This window comes from Ascaphus truei, chromosome 6, assembly GCF_040206685.1.
Source record: "Ascaphus truei isolate aAscTru1 chromosome 6, aAscTru1.hap1, whole genome shotgun sequence".
In the NCBI taxonomy this organism is placed as follows: domain Eukaryota; kingdom Metazoa; phylum Chordata; class Amphibia; order Anura; family Ascaphidae; genus Ascaphus; species Ascaphus truei.
The window spans coordinates 10,143,738-10,163,209 of NC_134488.1; the positions used below are offsets into that span (position 1 = coordinate 10,143,738).

Consider the following 19,472-nt stretch of genomic DNA (forward strand, 5'->3'; position numbering starts at 1 on the left):
AAAATCAGGTTGGGAATTGTGGATAGCTCTAGAAATTCAACAGCGGTATCTTTTTTAGAGAGAGACCAAAAGGGAAGAAAACAGTTGCCCCTAGATGCAAAATATCTGAAAGAGAAGGAGTTGAAAGATCTGAAGGAGAAAGAAAGAGCACTTCAGGAGAAACGGAAGCAGTTACTGATCCAAACCCAGAAAGACCTAAGAAAACTCGAAAGAGAGGTAGCAGAGGGGGAAAGGAAATTCAAAGAAAAAGACAGTGCAAACTAGATAGGTTAAGCAAACAGGGAAGTATTTTCAACCTATCCAAGGTTATTTTAACTTCTGACCAAAGTAAAGTACTTGAGAGGGGTTTGACCTTTGCACCCACCAGTGGACCAGTATTGTTCGATTTGTTCATTGATTTACATAGATTCACAAGAAAACTAACGCTTAAACGCCATTTTCTGAAAAATGGAACAACTCCAGTTCCTATCTATGATAGCATGGCACAAACGAGAGAAGAGGAATACGTAAAATCTATGGTTGCACTATTTGAAGAAAACGAGGGGCCAGAGGAAGCAGCTTCACTTTTTAATTCAATGACTAAACCTTATGAAATTTCTCACACACATTTTAAACCGAAATCTAATTTTTATCCCTCTTATTCAAAAGGACATAATGTAGAAGTTTTTTATGATCTGGTTTTTAAGGATTTAGAGTATTTATGCGAACATCCACCGAAAACAAAGTTTAACTTATCACCAAAAGAATTAAAAGCAGTCGAGGATCTGAAAGGAAATAGTGGAATAGTTATCCGTCAAGCCGACAAAGGGGGTGGAATTGTCATCCAAGACAAAGAAGAGTATGTTGCGGAAGCCCTAAGGATACTAGGAGATAGGGAATCCTATTCACTTCTAGTGGGGGACCCCCTCACTAAATTTCAGATCAGCCTTCTAAAACACTTGAAGGAAGGTTTGGCGAATAATGTTCTTAATACAGCAGAATTCAAGTTTTTAAACATCGAGCAACCCAGCACTCCTGTACTATATCATTTGCCGAAAATTCATAAGAGCCTCATCAATCCACCAGGCCGGCCGATTATTTCAGGCATAAACTCGCTAACATCAGCTTTGTCGGAATTTGTGGATTCTTTTCTACAGAAACATGTGAGAGAACTTAAATCCCATACAAAAGATACACAACACATTTTACAACTTTTAAAGAATGTTCTATGGGCTGATGATCTTTTATGGGTTACATGCGATGTCACAGCATTGTATACAAGCATTTTACACGAAAAAGGTCTAGAGGCTGTGGACTATTTTTTAAAACAGGACCCTTTTATGCATGCTGACCAAAGAGCTTTTATCTTAAAAAGTATTGAATTCATTTTAAAGAATAACTATTTTTTATTTGAAGGCAAATTTTATATTCAAAACATTGGAACTGCAATGGGGACAAAATTTGCCCCCAGTTTTGCTAATTTGTTCATGGGGAAATGGGAGGATGACAATATATGGAAAAATAATCCCTTCCATAAAAATATATTTTTTTATAAACGCTTCATAGACGACCTGTTAATTATTTGGAAGGGCACTGAAGTGGAGCTTTTACAATTTTATAAGTATATTAATGATAACAGTGTCAATCTACAGTTCACCCATGAGCATAACCCTTCCAGAATCAATTTTTTGGATTTAACCTTATTTAATGAAGGGGACAAAATCTTAACAAAAACCTTTTTTAAGACGGTGGACTCCAATAGCTATTTAGATCAAAAAAGTAATCATTCAAAGACCTGGCTAAATAACATCCCCTACGGGCAGCTATTGAGAGTGCGCAGAAATTGTACAAGGAATTCAGATTTTGAAGAACAATCCACTGTTCTTGTTAACAAATTTCTAGCGAAAGGTTACCAAAAAGACAAATTAGAAGCACTAGTTTCCAAGGTAAAGGAATATAATCAAAATGCATTGATTACAGGAAAATCCAAAAAAAGTGAGGATGTAAATATTGATCCACGTAATGTAGGCAGCTGTTCATTTATTACAAGATTTAATAGGGCATCAAATGAAATAAAAAAGATTTTAACTAAGCATTGGGGGATTTTACAAAATGATCCAATTTTAGGTAAAGTCCTGAAAAACAAACCAGAGATCGTGTTCAGGCGGGCAAGGAACCTGAAAAACGTCCTAGCTCCAACAATTTTAAGGAAATTAGAACCAGACATGAGGGAAACCCCAATACCAAATACAAATATGTGGTTACCAGCACCCCCCCAAGGATGTTACAAATGTGGAAGAAATAACTGCTTGACCTGCAAACACATAACTAATAAAAGTATCGAATTTAAATCAAAGACCACAGGAGAAGTTTTTAAAATTAAGCATTTTATCAACTGCAATACAGATTTTATTATTTACTTGCTTACCTGCCCCTGTGGTCTCCACTATATAGGAAGAACCAAGCGAAGTCTTAAAGAAAGGTTCACTGAACATAGACGAAACATCCTAAAAGGCTTCACAGGTCATGGAGTTTCACGCCATTTTTTAATTAAACACAATATGTGTACAGAAGGTTTAACAGTCACGGGTATAGAACACATTGGAAAAACAAATATGAGAGGGGATAGACTTTTAAAATTGAGAAAACAAGAGACGTATTGGATTTTTAAACTACAGACACTAAGCCCCAAAGGTCTAAATGAGGACTTAGATCTCCTTGCCTTTCAATGAAGTTGTGGGGTTTTTATATATCTTATAATATAGTTTTAAACACAGTTTTTTAAAACTATATTTATATTTTTAACATATGTTTTTATTAATCCAATACGTCCCCCTCCATCTAGGTTCTCCAAATGTTATTTTAGTGTAATGTGTGGTTTTTTTTTCTTTTTTTTTTTTCTACCCAGGTGATCCATACTCTTCTTGTATGGGATGCAATTTAATCATGCATTTAAGGCTATTCTGTTGAACATCACAGGACTCACCGATTGGGTATCCAATTAAGTAAGGGAGTTCATCATTTAAGTGTACTCTTGGAGTGTTGTATAGTCTTTTTAGCACATTTTTATTATATGCCATTTATTGATTTATATACTTGTGGCAAATTTGCGGAATATCCCAAGATGTAGTGTTGAAATGTTAAATTGAGTTAATGAATTCAGGATTTACATTTACTCTTTATGTGTTGTTTAGTGTTTGCATATTTGTTATGTAGTATAAACAGTGGGACTTTGTAATGTTTAATAATAATGTATCAATTCATTCAAATGTTATGTTGTTGTATTGTAATTTTTCTTTGTACACCTTGTTTTTTTGTGACATGAACCATTACATGGGGGTTGTGCTGAGATGCACTGTTGTACTGAGGGTGTGAGATTGTCATTGGAAGCCAATTAGGCTAATTGATGACCGCTGTCTAGATGGGTATTTATAGTCCACTCTAAACACCCCCATGGTATCCCTGATGAAAGCACGTCACGTGCTGAAACGCGTAGGAGGAGGAGTCTAGAGGGGTTGCAGCTCTTGTGCATCCCTGTCTCATTGCCCCAGTCCTGGTGGTCTAACGTGGAGTCCCTTGGAGAGTGTACTGCGTAGGCTGTGGAACTTTGAAGCTGTGTGAGGTGTGTGAAATTCGGCTCTCAGCCCCTGTGTGCTGCGGCAGCTCCAGGCACAGCCGGGAAGGGTTGGTGCGTCACGTCCGGCCGTGACGTCATACCCGGAAACCCGGCGCCCTGTGAGTAGTTCCATCCCTGGTGTGCAAGCCCAGGAGAGCTGTGCAGCGGAGTTTCTGCAGCGAGGCTGTGAAGGAGGAAACAAAAGGAGCCACCAGCGCAAAGAGTTTGAAGTCTGGGTGAGCTTTTTCCATATTTGATGCCTACGGCACCTTCCCATTTCTACACACTTCATTACCTGCACAGTTGGTAGCGCTTTCCATCCCAGCTACCACTCTGGATTTATACCTCTCAAAGGTCACTCTTGCCCGAGTCTGTCACATCAGACAGGGGCATTAACTTGCACTTACATCACCTGGACAATCTCCAACTGGCAGAGACTTGTGTTACTCATTTTATATATTATATTTTTGTGTATTCATTCATGCTATTTTATGCTATTGTTTTATATGTGGTTTATACATAAAATTGGCTGCTGAGCCTGATCCCAACTAATATAGCGCTTCCCTGGTTGTTTTCTTTATTGTCCTTATTCAGCAAAGTTTGGGTACCTTGCATTGGAAGCTGCTTATGTGTTTGGATCATTTTGGTTCCGTCTGACATTTTTTGTGCTATAACCACAATTAACCCCTCTCACTCCTAATGGTTCATGTCACATAACCTATTAATGGTATAAAAGTATATGTATTCATAGGATTTAACTACTCACATCATCAAGGTGTATTTTCGTTTCCATTCAATTTATTATTTAAATTTTTTTTATTTTTTCCCCCCCCCCCCCCCTTTTTTTTTTTTTTTTTTTTTTTTTTAATCACACTTGGATTTATTTAATAATCCATTTCAGGAACAGATCACCAGGCGCACAAATTTTTCTTTTGTTTGCTTAACTAACTAACCAACCCAACCCACTAACCCCACCCACCCAGTCACTAAAAGTCACTAACCCCACCCACCCAGTCACTAACCCCACCCACCCAGTCACTAACCCCAAGTCACTAACCCACCCAGTCACTAACCCCACCCACCCAGTCACTAAAGTCACTAACCCCACCCACCCAGTCACAAACCCACCCATCCACCCAGTCACTAACCCACCCAGTAACTAACCCCACCCACCCAGTCACTAACCCCACCCACCCATCCACTAAAGTCACTAACCCCACCCACCCAGTCACAAACCCACCCAGGCACAAATCCACCCATCCACCCATAAACCCAGTCACTAACCCACCCAGTGTCTAACTAACCCACCCAACCCACTAACCCCACCCACCCAGTCACTAACCCCAAGTCACTAACCCACCCAGTAACAAACAGCACTTACCCACCCAGTCACTAAAAGTCACTAACCCCAAGTCACTAACTCACCCAGTCACTAACCCCACCCATCCACCCACCCAGTCACAAACCCACCCACCCATCCACCCACCCACCAAGTCACAAACCCACCCAGTCTCAAACCCTTCCACCCACCCACAAACCCACCAAACCAGTCACAAGCCACCTTACCCACCCACCCAGTCAATCACCCACCCAGTCAATCACCCACCCACCCACTCAGTCACCCCCACCCAGTCATCCATCCACCCATTAACTCAGTCATCCACCCACTCACCCAGTCACTCTGTCACCCACCCACCCACCCAGTCACTCTGTCACCCACCCACTCAGTCACTGTCATCCACCCATCCAGTTACTGTCAAGTCACTGTCACCCACTCAGTCACCCAGGCACGCAGTCCTCTGTTTTTTGTTGAAAATATAAAAATAAACAGGTTGCATTGTAATGTTTTTTTCTGTAGGACAATAAGAAAACAGTTACGTTCAAGTTGCGCGCTAAAACATATTTTTTCGTGGGTTGGGGGGGGCCGCCCTGCTCCTTCCATTTGTCCTGGGCCCCATGATTTCTGTTGGCGACCCTGCTCCCGCCCGCCACCGCAGCGGACAGCCCGTCCCACAGTAAGTCAGCTGTCGCCACTCACACACCGCACGCAAAGTCAGCCACCGCAGAGATACCCACTCCCGCAGCGCGCCGCCGCCCCTGGCAATAACCCCTCCCCCCGCAGCGCGCCGCCGCCCCTGGCAATAACCCCCCCCCCCCCGCAGTGAGCCGCCGCACATACCCTCCCGCCCGGCCCCCAAGTGAGCCGCCACAGGACAGCTCTGAAGGGGGGTGGGGGGGAAATCACATAGGTCCCGCCCCCCCAGTGAGCCTCCGCTGCCGAGCTCTTGAAGATGGGGGATGGGGGGGATCACTACCCAAAGGTGAGCCACAGCCGCTGACCTCTGAACGGGGGGCATCTTAACCCTGTCTGTGGGTGGGTTTGCTGGCTATGCATCTTAACCCTGGCTGTGCTCAAAGCTGTGACCATGCAGCAAGCTTAAGTCTATAGGGAAACCATGTTGAATAGTTTTGAAGCAAAAGGTGGCACTGTGTGCTCATTAGCATGTCATTTCCCAGAATCCCTTGCTGCAGTGAAAGTGCTGTGTGCTGGGTGATAATGGTGATAGGCGGGGTTGCAGACCTGTCTAAGACATGCAAATGAGGATACATGATATATATATATATATATATATATATACACACACACACACATTTAAGAGCATGTTTAAATTATGTTAACAATGGTAAGATGAACTGAAACGATTCAACAAACCATTATTATACAGTATGCTCATCAACAAACTCCTCGACTAACCCCTCCTTAATCACCATAAAACGAGATCACCTCCTTACTGACATGATGCAAAAGTAGCCCACCTGATGCAAAGTATATTGACATTAGGGCATGCATATGTCATATGCTGTTAGCACCCTCTTAACAACAATGCTCCCTGTCTTTGAGGGTTACAAGGTGGTTTGCAGTGCAAACCAGTCCTTGGATCTATTAAGCTTATGTCACCTAAACTCAGTCTGTGTGACCTTGGGTATCATGGAACAAGTAAGCCATTTTTGCTCTCACTGTTCACCCCCTCCACCCCCCCTTGTTTGCAGCTTCTGCCTGTCAGTTTCTTATTTTCAGCTGCATGTAGTTTGCACACACACACTGTGCCTGTGTGATATGTTACAATGTTGCATTTCTTGCCTCTGGGCATGTAATCAGTGAGTTGCTACTGCAGCCTCTGAAATCCTTACCAGAGTGGGCTATTCTGCCCTCCCCCCTGTTTTGTTCTCAGATAGTCTGTCCCAAGACTATTCCTTTTACCCACATTGCTCCTCACTTCCTTTTCCACCCTGGAGACAGTGAGTACAGCACCCATCTCTGTTACTCTCCTTTGGCAAGGCCATCTCTTTCTACCTGTTTCTAACTACAAATCACTACTACACACCATCCACAAGAGCCTGTATTTACTGCTGCTTTTCCAATAAAGTGAAGGAAATATTATAGGACTTGGAGTGATTTGGAAAGGGGGCTGAGTTAATGCTATCGGGGGCTATTCACACATAACACGTGACCCTGGCTTCAGAATATTGGGCAAGACCCTTTTATCTCCCTATGCCGCATCTTCACAATCTGTGCTGATACACTGGCGACACACTTTATTCGAGCATGGCTAGTCCCACGAATTCGGGTATACCCGGGTGTATTGAGGTTTGTGACTGTTTTCTGCCCGAGTGCATTGAGTTATTTTTCAGGCAGGGATTGAAGCATTTTATTCCCGCTGGCTGCAATACTGCACAGTATATATATATACACTGCATTACAATTCATGAATTTATGCCATCTGGTAGACACGCGAAGCATTGCAGCCTATTAAATCCTAATCATCATTATTTAACAGATCAGCCGCCCATCAGCCAGGCATGAACCCAGGCTGGGAAGGCAAATGCAACGGGGCTTGTCAGAGGTGAGGAGCGGCGCATTGCAGGTATCTGCCAGGTACATACCGGGTATTTGCTCGAATAAAGTGTGTCGGTGCAGTAGTATCACAGTTACTTTTTCCCCATGATCTTTGTGTATGGTTAGGATTCCTTCGCAGAGGTGGCTGCATGCATGTAAAGTCTAACTGTACATACAGGTGTAGCAAAGGTTAGTGCTCCGGCTGGGGCGTTATGGTGGGACATTCTGTGATATTCTCCATTATCAGGAGGAGCGATGAAACCTGATACACCTGTACTGTATGTATATATTTAATTATTTAGTGCTTTACAAAAAATAGGCAATAGAATACAGGGAGTTATAATACAATAAGTGCAACACACAGGAAAAGTACACTAGGAAATGCAGAAGGAATGACCGCCCCATAGAGCTTACAATCTAACTGGTATGTTGGGAGACTTACAGAGGCAATAGGGAAAGGAGTACATGTGCCATGCAAAGGTAGCAGTGCCTGACCAAAATGGTTTGTACATGGCTCTGTAGACATTGGGAGTTGAGTCCTAATTCTAGGCTACTGATATGCTTTATTCAGAAGGTGTATTTACAGATTTCCCATGATGGTGGTTAGAGAAGGCACTTGGTATGTATATGGAGTGTAAGGGAGATCCACAGGTAGGGGACAGAGAGAGAAAAAGGTTTTAGGTAAGATATAGCACTAGAGGTGAAGTGGGAAAGGAGATCGCCATGAGAATAATGCAGGAGACCAGCAGGGAAATAGCGAGAAATCAACGTTGACATACTGTCCCGGCCGGCTTAAAACTAATGCGGCTGCCTCCGCAGTTTAAAAACAGCTGCGGACGGCGCGCGGCTATCTTCGGCCGTTTTTCCCGCGCCTCGAGCGCTTTCAATAATAAGCGCCATTAGCGCTTATCTATTGAAGCAGCCGCCGCGCGGGAAACTCCGTTTTAAACGGAGAAAAGCCTCGCTGTCAGCCCGCGATACACCCGGCAAGCTTTAGAATAAAGCTGGCCGGGACAGTACAGTATAAGGAGGAGGAGAGTTTAGAGAGAGTGGGCTCTTCTAACTGGCGGCCCGCCAGGAAAAATAAATTCCTTCCTGACAAATATTCACAAAGAGAAATGACAAAGATTTCTCCCTGGATCAACATCCTTCCTGTGTTTACTTATTTGGTATATCCCTATATAGCTTTCCTTTTTTGAAATGTCTAACCTTTATTTTGAATAAATCTATTGTATCTGCCATCACAGTCTCCATGGGTAATATATTCCACATTTTAACTTTGTTGCTGGTGAAATCTCCTTTCCTCCAATATTAACGAATGATCAAGTGTCATGTGTACTAGCCTTGGGATGAATAGTTCTTTTGAAAGCTCCTTGTATTGACCCTGAATTTATTTGTATACTGTATAGTCATCATATCCCCTCTTAGACGCCTCTTTTCCAATATAAACAAATCTAAACTAGTTAGCTTTTCCTCGTAATTCAGATTGTCCATCTCCTTTATTAATTCGATGGCTCGTTTCTGTACAGCCCAAAACAGTACTCCATATTCTAAGTGTGGTCTTACTAAGCATTTATACAGTGGCAAAAATATGATTGCATTCCCTTCCATCTATTCCCTGTTTTATGCAAGATACTGTAATATCTTATTTGCCTTTGCAGCTACCGCCTGACATTGAGCACAATTGCGAAGCCAGTATACAAGCACCCCTAAATCCTTCTCAATCAATGATTAATTTAACATTGTTCCATTTTATTTGTACGTAGCCTGTTCATTCTTGCTTGAGGTATTCAACTTACAACTTGAGCCCAACCTGAAAAGGTTCCATTTATGACAACTCTAACTTTGTAGGTCGTCTGGAAATTGATGGTAAGTCAGGTGCTATATTAATATAAGATGTTATTGCTGATACAGTCCTCGTTAAGTGCATAGATTTGCGCTTCAGGGTGTTTAGGTGTCACTGTTCATATTAGTTTCCTTACCTCTGGATGAGGCTCCACACAGTAGATGGGTGAGTTTCTGCATGTTATCAGTGCACAGCCAGCTCCACTGCTCCCTCATTGCCAGCCACAATACCTCCAGAGAAACAGCAGACAGACCACATTCCAAACCTGTCACACAATCAGGATGAGAGACATTATTCTCTACCGTTGCCCCCATTCCACTTCTAATTTATTTAAAGCAGCAGTCCCACGTACTGCAACAGGTTGCAACAATACTTTTTAAAAACATATCAATGTACGGCTGTAGCACAATGGTTGGTTGCGCAGTCGGCACAGATTCCGCCACAGGCACGGTTCTGGTCCCGTGTGCAGACTAATGGCCCATCAGGATTAACACAGCGGAGGTCCCTACTTCTGAATGGGACTCCCGCTGTGTGAATCCTACTGGACCGCATCAGTCTGTAAGAGACGCACACTAAGAGCAGACAGAATCAGTCACTCTCCCTGCACGCCTCTAACAGGCCATCATGCGGCTTTTATTTAAGTAATAATCCCTGAAGAACAGGGCATTACTGGCCAATAATGCCCTGGCTGGAAGAGTTGAAGGCCGAGGCGAAGCCGAGGGACTGTAACACAGCCAGGGCATTATTGGCCAGTAATGCCCTGTTCTGAGGGGATTATTACTATTATAGGCTAAATGTAGGCATATTTCATAAATAATAGACACTTTTGTATAGTTATATAGATTTTTTTATTCAAATAAAATGGTATATACATAAAATCACCTCTATATACTCTTACACTGCAGATATCTATATCCACACACTGCCGCCCCCCTCTGTGTTCACACACACACACACACACACACACACACACACACACACACACACACACACACACACACACACACACACACACACACACACACACACACAACAGCACACCACACACAACACAGTGCCTCTACACACACACACACACACTGGAGCTCGAGACAAACAACACAGCACCTCCTCTACACTCACTACACAGCACCTCTACACACAGCAGCAGCTCTACACACACAAACTCTGCTGCTACACACACATGATACACCCATAAACACTGCTACTGACACACACACTGGAGCTATACACACACACATACACTTACTTCTTTGCAGTCTCTCTTCCCCCCCCCCCCCCCCGCCCCCAATTCATCTGAATCTGCTCAGAAAAACTGTCAGCTCGGGAGGGGGAGGAGTCAAACCGTGGCTGATACATTTTGACCAATCCCCTGCCATGTCTCAGAGCTTTTACTTAATTCAAACCAATCCCCTGCCCTCTCAGCTGTTCTGAAAGCTAATTGGCTGGAAATAAACAGATTGAAAACTGCATTTTGCAAGCTGCTGAAATTCCGGGCATTACTGATTGGATAATGCACGGAATTGTAACCAATCAGAGAGCAGGGTTTTCCATAATGCCCTGAATTTTACTGCTTTAGCCTATAATTTATTTTAATAACATAGTATTAAAGCAGGGTGTCTCCGGAGCTGAATCTCATTAATTTCAGCCTCGGGGACCCCCTGCTTCCCGAGTTACAGGCTCCGGTATGGGATGCTGGTATCTCCGCCATGTATAAATGTCCCGGTCACGTTACCATGACATTTAAACAATGTAGAAAGATGGGTGGAGATGGGTGATTAGGCCTGCTGGGAAGGTTGTGGGATGGATTAACCCCATTCACTACCATAGCGCTAGTAACCGCTAAGGTAATTAAGGGGTTAACCTCTGTCACTACCCACCTGGGAGGCCTAACCACCCACCATGGGGCAACTACCCACTTCACCAGCACATGAACTGCGGCTCCTGATAGATAGAAGCTGCTACATTTGTAATCGTCTTCCTTTTGAAGGTTAAGAAATGATAAAGAACACGTATGCATACATTTACATTTCTCAGACAAGTCTCCAAACCAGACTTACCCCATAAACACACAGCATACAGTGTTTCCACTGCAAACAGGGATTTGGGTACTGAAATGCAGATGAGCACACACGTACTGTAAATTACTTTTTGTTTCTTATCCATTTTAAAATACTAAGTAAGGCTACATGTAAAAACGTAGTCTTAAATGTTTTAAAAAAAGAAATAAAAAGTACAAATTTGTCTCCAGCATCAGTCACTCACATAATGATAGGATCACAAAGGTACAACATGAGTAAGCGTAACTAATAGGCTCTAATTCAATATGATGAGAATTGGGGTAACACAGTGAACAATATATTAACCTCCTTTCAAGACAATGGAACTTAATACATTGTTAATGTGCATTATCCCACTTGCCACCATACTGAAAAGGAGCCAGAGTGAAAGACAGTTGAACATCACAGTGAAAGAGCAGCAATTTTTGTATACCTGTGCCCAGAGTCTGGTGGATAGAAGGTTTTGTTCCCTCAGATGTGTTGGGAATAGACATCCTCTCATAGGTAGCAGTACTCTCCCTCAGCAGTGTATCCTGCTTCTGGATATAGGACTCCATGCTTCCTAGTGACAGAGCATCAGAGACCTGCAAGCAAACACTCGAGTTAATACCTAAACAGAAAGCAGTATAAGGGGAGAGAGGACGAGTTACAAAAATGTTTGCTCAAATGCCAATGTGAAGTTGCAAGTCTGGGAAACCGTTATGATACATGTTCTACAAATACGTTGTGGTGAATAAAAAAAATTACAGATCAGTACAGTCAGTAATACTAGTATGAGCACATTCAGACATGCCCACGAACCTGCTTTACCACAATCACACAGGATACAGTGCTTCCACTGCAGCCAGGGATTCTAGGTAATGAAATGCAAATGAATACTCAATGCATAATTGTGTTTCTTAAACACTTTTTACATGGAGTGCTCATTTGCATGTCATTACCCAGAGTACCTGGCTGCAGTCAGTACTGTATGCTGTGTGATTATGTGGTTTGTGGACCGGTCGGAGACGTGAATGCTCATAGGCATTCTTCATCATTACGACACATTCTACAATTCGTTTAGGGCCTTTACTTTTAGCACTGAATCACTGCTGATAGTGGGAATCCACATGCAATGGTGCACGATAACACGGATATGACATTGGTCAAAAGTTAATTCTGTTACCATTTCATCCTACAGTGGCAAGTATAATAGCGGGGAACAAAAATATTCTATTTGTCACATTGTCAGGATATCGTTAGTAAAAGCCCTATAAACCTGTGTAGTCTGCCTAAATATTTCGGTGTCACTACGACACACTGCAGTGGAATAAATGTTCTGCATGTTAGTGTTTCATTTTGTCACTCTGCAGTTGGAGGTACATGTTTAATTGTCCTTAAATGACAACTCTCACTTCCTTGTAAATAAATCACATTGCAGTAGGCAGTACAGATAGCTCTTCTAACAGGGTCAATATCAACCAGCAATGTAAAGTAATTAAGTGGACAATCTGTCCATGACAACTCTGCACCACTATGTAACTTAGTTAAGAGATATTATAAATCAATGGTATTGAGGTATTTTTAAGCGAGTCGTTACGTCATTTACAGGATGGACTTTTTCTGCCACAATTCCATCCAGTGGTGATAGGTATCGAGTTAATAGATTCACGTTCAATGTGTCACCTGACAGTTCTTATCCGAGCTTTCCTCACCGTGTTGCCCTCTCGTAGAGAGTATAAAATCCTCTCCTGTGCATCAGCTGAGCTTAGCACAGGCGCAATTTTGCTAGAAGGAAATCGTAGACGTGACCTGCAAGAGGCAGGAAGTGGAAAGATCAGTTCTATATTGGCCAGATTCGCACTGAAGAGACAGCTCCCCCAAAAACATTTGAAACAAAAAGAAAGTTCTGCAACTTTACATATTTCTTATGTATGCAATGGTGTTGTGTCATTACCATGGAAGTTAGGGACCCAGTGCTTGCACAACAAGCAAGTAATAATAAACATGTTCTGGTTATTATTTACTTAATTACTTTGCTTTCATACAGCACTGATGGTGTATTCACACACTAACTACACCGTCAGAGCTGAATAGCGTAATAAATAAAAAATATTTACCTAACCTGCTTTAGATTTACAGTGAACAGAACATGGATGAGGGGGAAGTTCTATTCAAAATTATTTACAGGACAATGCAAATAGAGTCAGGGGGGTTATGGGCTCATTAAATGTCTGATTGTCTCTAATTTGTGATACTGTATGCATTGTGAGTGTTCTCTACAAAAGCAATGTTTAGTTGTAAAAATGGCATATATCACATACATACACACGCACACGCTGAAAGTACTCCGTGTTGCTCGGAATTCTAACAAAAAGAAAATACTGAGATTTATAAATGGAAAATGTAATATTTTAGTTTCTTAATGCGAAATCCCCTGCTAAAACAACAACAACTCCATCCATAATAGTTTCATTGTCTCTCTAGGTCCTGAAGTATTTGTTCAGAAGCCTCTAATGAGGGTTTATGGGAAATTGTACTCAAACAATGCTCTCGCACTCTTGAGGAATTTTGGTTTGCTCCTGTATTTTTGCTCATGTTGCACATTGGATTTCCAGTGACCAAGATTAAGTGGTAGCTTGAGGGTTATGTGATGGGTTCATGCCATTTGTGAATTGTCTAAAAACATAAGACAAACACCTGCTCCTTGATCTCAGGAACCATCATGCTAAATTATTTGGTTACACGGTCTTAAAAGGTGTCCAAATGCATAGTGAACAGACAGACAAACTTTCCAAAATATATACTTTAGTAGATAATTGCATACACACTTATTTTTTTTAATGTAATGTTTCTCAGTAAGTGATAATCAAAGGAAGTTGCACCAAATTGAGTCCATGCATAGTACAATTCAAATATTCAACATACTAATTAATAACTTCGGAAATACAGAACCAGAGTTTTTGCGCAGATGAGAATTATTTGGCCCACCTACACTAGTCTGCTCATTTTGCGATCTTTGATCCTTGGCCTTATTTTTATATTTAGGATGGTTTGTGTCCATACAAGCATTGGTTTTTTTATTCTCTTACTGTATTAGGCTCTACCACTTCTTTTGGGAAGCTATTCCATGAATCAACCACCCTTTCTGTAAACAACGACTTCCTTCCCATTCCCGTGCGCCTGCCACCTTCCAGCTTCAGAGCATGACATCTTGTTCTAGCATTTCTCTTTCTCTGAAATAGGCAACCCCAATGTGCTCTGTTACAGTTCTTCTATGTGTAGTGATTGCTCTGCCGCAGCATATCATCTCTTCCCCCCCCCCCCCCCCCCGCCTGTGTGCAGCCAGGGAGCCATGGAGGAGGGGAGGGAGAGATATGAGGGAGGTTTGAGAGTGGCTGGGGGAGATGTGAAAAGGACTAAGGGAGATGTGAGAGGGACTGGGGGAGGTATGAGAGTGGCTAGGGGAGGTGTGAGAGTGGCTGGGGGAGGTGTGAGAGGGGGCTGGGGGAGGTGTTAGAGGGACTGGGGGAGATGAGAGGGACATGTGAGGAGGACTGGGGGAGATGTGAGAGGGGGATGGGGGAGGTGTGAGAGGGGCTGGGGGAGGTGTTAGAGGGGGCTGGGGGAGGTGTTAGAGGGACTGGGGGAGATGAGAGGGACATGTGAGGAGGACTGGGGGAGATGTGAGAGGGGGATGGGGGAGGTGTGAGAGGGGCTGGGGGAGGTGTTAGAGGGGGCTGGGGGAGGTGTTAGAGGGACTGGGGGAGATGAGAGGGACATGTGAGGAGGACTGGGGGAGATGTGAGAGGGGGTTGGGGGAGGTGTGGGAGTGGCTGGGGGAGGTGTTAGAGGGGGCTGGGGGAGGTGTTAGAGGGACTGGGGGAGATGAGAGGGACATGTGAGAGGGGCTGGGGGAGGTGTGAGAGGGGGATGGGGGAGGTGTGAGAGGGGCTGGGGGAGGTGTGAGGGGGACTGGGGGAGATGAGAGGGATATGTGAGGAGGACTGGGGGAGGTGTGAGAGGGGGCTGGGGGAGGTGTGAGGGGGCTTGGCGAGGTGTGAGGGGGCTTGGGGAGATGTGAGAGGGACTGGGGGAGATGTGAGAGGGACTGGGGGAGATGAGAGGGACATGTGAGGGGGAATGGGGGAGGTGTGAGAGGGGGCTGGGGGAGGTGTGAGAGGGGGCTGGGGGAGATGTGAGAGGGACTAGGGGAGATGAGAGGGGGACTGGGGGAGATGAGAGGGACATGTGAGGGGGACTGGGGGAGGTGTGAGAGGGGGCTGGGGGAGGTGTGAGAGGGGGCTGGGGGAGGTGTGAGAGGGGGCTGGGGGAGATGTGAGAGGGACTAGGGGAGATGAGAGGGGGACTGGGGGAGATGAGAGGGACATGTGAGGGGGACTGGGGGAGGTGTGAGAGGGGGCTGGGGGAGGTGTGAGAGGGGCTGGGAAAGGTGTGAGAGGGACTGGGGGCGATGAGAGGGACATGTGAGGGGGACTGGGGGAGGTGTGAGAGGAGCCTGGGGGAGATGTGAGAGGGACTGGGGGAGATGTGAGAGGGACTGGGGGAGATGTGAGGGGGACTGGGGGAAATGTGAGAGGGACTGGGGGAGATTTGAGAGGGACTCTCTGCCCCCCCTGGTCTCTCTCTGCCCCCCCTGTCTCTCTGCCCCCCCCCCTGGTCTCTCTCTGCCCTCCCTGGTCTCTCTCTGCCCCCCCCCTGTTTCTCTCTCTGCCCTCCCCCCCCTGGTCTCTCTCTGCCCCCCCCCCCCGTTTCTCTCTCTGCCCTCCCCACCCTGGTCTCTCTCTGCCCCCCCCCCTGTTTCTCTCTCTGCCCCCCCCATGTCTCTCTCTGCCCTCCCCACCCTGGTCTCTCTCTCTGCCCCCCCCTGTCTCTCTCTGCCCCCCCTGTCTCTCTCTGCCCTCCCTGGTCTCACTCTGCGGCAAAAGAAACAGTATAATGATAATCAAGTAGTGATATGGAAATATTTTAAGAAAGACAAATAAATAATTTATTTCAATCAAATATTGTGATTTTCATTTTTCACAATAAAAGGGCAGTACTCCCCCCCCCTCCAGCTCTCTCCCACCCCCCGGCTATCTCTCCCCTCCCCCGCTCTCTCTCTCTCCCCCCGGCTCTCTCCCCCCCGCTCTCTCTCCCCCCCCGGCTCTCTCCCATCCCCCCCCGGCTCTCTCCTCCCCCGGCTCTCTCGCCCTCCCCCGGCTCTCTCTCCCCCCCCCGGCTCTCTCTCCCCCCTGCCCCCGGCTCTCTCTCCCCCCTCCCCGAGAGAGAACCTGTTGCTAAAAATTTTGAATCCCACCACTGCTCACTTTCTGCTGCTAATATTGTACCTCTGATTATAAACCTAGCATCCGGCTGGCGTTCACCATTGCTTGTCAACATTTAATTCAGCTATTAGGTCAGTCCCAGTCCCTTTCCTGAATAGTAGTTGACATTATAGTGCCATTAATCTTGTATTCTGCCTTTGGATTTTCGTGACCCAAGTTAACTATTTTGCACTTTTTGGCATTAAAATGTTGTTGCCACACTTGACCATTCCTCTAATCTACAAAAATCTTTAATCGTGTTGTGTACCTCCCTCTATTGCTTATTTTTGTCATCTGCAAAGACGCATTCTTTCACTTAAAGACCATTCGTAATGTCACTGTCACTAATAAAGATATTGAAATCCCAGTACAGACCCATGTGGTTCTCCACGGGTCACCCCCTTTGAGGTGTTAAGGTCTGTTTGAACACAGTCAGCTGGAGAGGAGAAGCCCTCCGATGAAACCCGTAACATCACCACCAAGCATGAGGAAACAACACAAGAGACGCGACGTCCCACCACCAGTCAGGCGTGAGTGGAGGAGGTACACAGACGGCGGGCCCACGCGTCGAGTAGGAGCAGCTGATATCATGGTTGCATCATAGTGCGAGGTCATGGTCAAGAAAAAGAGCTCCAGCACAGGGCAAACCACCAAGTCCAACTACCAGGACCCTCAACTATACTAACTAAGAGGTGAGCTGGGAGGTCAGCATAGGGAGAGGAACCAGCTGCTATATATCATCATGAAGCTGAGTGGATGAATCAGAATTTCCTACCTCACAGCTGTATCAGACCTCATTATCACATCTAATAAGCCTCCAAGAATACGGTAGTGGGGAGTAATTTTTTGTTTTTTTAAGTAAATGTACGGACATTAATTCATCAGTTCCTACATTTCTAATTTTCCAAGCAACGTTCCCTGTCTGGGTCCAGAGGTCAAAACCGTAGGAATAGTGATACCACTTTAACATATTTCCACATGTCGTTTTATTTTTTCTCTTTTTGTCTTTACTACATGTGAGGAACCAGCCGGATGAAAATCTGACGTTAACCATCTGGATCAGAATTTCCTCATTCAGACGCATGCAAATCGAAATCACTGTTGCGCCAAGGAGAATTCTAACATCCACACAAGTCCCCTAGTTGCAGAGATACTGTCACCCCTGTGGAGGTAAGTAGCTCTGGAAGCAGGGCCCCCCCGGAGCTGAAATGAACAGGGTTCAGTTCTGGAGACCCCCTTAAAAAAAAAAAAAAAAAAAAATAATATATAGATATAGAATATATAAGGTGTTTTGATGGTTTAAAGGGAGTTAGTGGCACATTATTGTGTGAAATTGCAGACAAAATGGCAAATTAGCATATAGAGTAAAACAACAGAAGAAAATACAGTGGAAGGGAGGATTGGAATATTTGAGCGACTCACTTTGAGCTCTTCTTGCCATCGTTCTGAGATTTACTGTCCACCTCGGTCTCACTCAGCTCATCTGTGGGGCTCTGAGGCTCTGAGCGAGGGAATGCGGTCTTCAGGGTGTCCACTATGGCATTTACCACAAACTGAGAGAAAATAAGAGAGAGGGATAAAATGAAGGCTACCAACTGAATTGAATTTCTATGTTCCAACTCAGATAAAAATTTACTGTAGGATTCGGACACAATCAACCTTGATTTTTGACTGGAATAGAAATGTGTCAGTGTGGGCTGAAGAGGATATATATATAAAAAAGACTGCGCTTGGGTGACTGCTGCTGGCAACGCCCAGTCAGTAATGAACAATAAAATCTAAGTGGATCTACACCGATGTGTTAATGAGCCATATATATATTCCACCAAATATCACACATGTATGTCCCAGCATGAGTAGCCAAATAAAATATAAACCAATTAAAAATAGTGCTGTAGATGCCTATTTAACCCCCAAAAATGAATTAAATACGAATAAAAAATATATAAACAAAAAAATGACAATACTTAAAACATAATATCCTTGTGAGTCCAAAAAATGATGTCCAATACAGCAAATCAAAAACACTGAAACAAGCAGCCTTCTGATAGGGCCCAACGACCTCCCCACTCAACTTGTATAGAAAAAGAAAAGAAAAAAAGCGCCCAATCCTAGTGCATTACTGTATAACAAATGGATTTAATGTTCCAAAAAACTCAATGGTTAAACTCACAAACAATGAAGATAAAAAAGCATGTACAGTATGAGATCAATACTCATGCTCCGATTTGTCAGCAAGAAGCTTCTCCTCTGCTCAGCTGCTCCACACAGCACATTAACCCTGTGGATGACCTAGCGTTTGTTGAGCAAGTTGCTGACACCTCACTCAAAGACTGCTACCATCTGCGGTCCTCTCACTTCCGCCTCCTTCCTTCCCCCTTGCTTGGAACCAGGGACATCTGGTTTGTGTTCCCCTGGGGAAGAATTTGAGAAACCACTGGTGCAGAGAGTTCCTGCTGGACGGAGACTCACGAGGACCACACTGGTCTGCGGAGCAGCTGAGCAGAGGAGAAGCTTCTTGCTGACAAATCGGAGCATGAGTATTGATCTCATACTGTACATGCTTTTTTATCTTCATTGTTTGTGAGTTTAACCATTGAGTTGTTTGGAACATTAAATCCATTTTTTTATACAGTAATGCACTAGGATTGGGCGCTTTTTTCCTTTTCTTTTTATATATATATATATATGAGTGCTAAGGCCATGTCCGTACATACTGCGCTGTATATATACATATATATATATATATATACATGTAGAGGTATCA

The 19,472-nt window shown here is 44.2% G+C and overlaps 1 protein-coding gene across 1 annotated transcript in view; it reads right to left on the reverse strand.

Moving 5' to 3' along the window:
* Positions 1-19,472, reverse strand: part of SNX19 (sorting nexin 19) — a 115,005-nt gene that overhangs the window by 16,693 nt on the left and 78,840 nt on the right. The window contains 5 exon segments of the mRNA XM_075603365.1: positions 9,476-9,491; positions 9,494-9,604; positions 11,833-11,983; positions 13,094-13,190; positions 18,128-18,258. Of these exon segments, the coding sequence (XP_075459480.1) occupies positions 9,476-9,491; positions 9,494-9,604; positions 11,833-11,983; positions 13,094-13,190; positions 18,128-18,258 (506 nt within the window).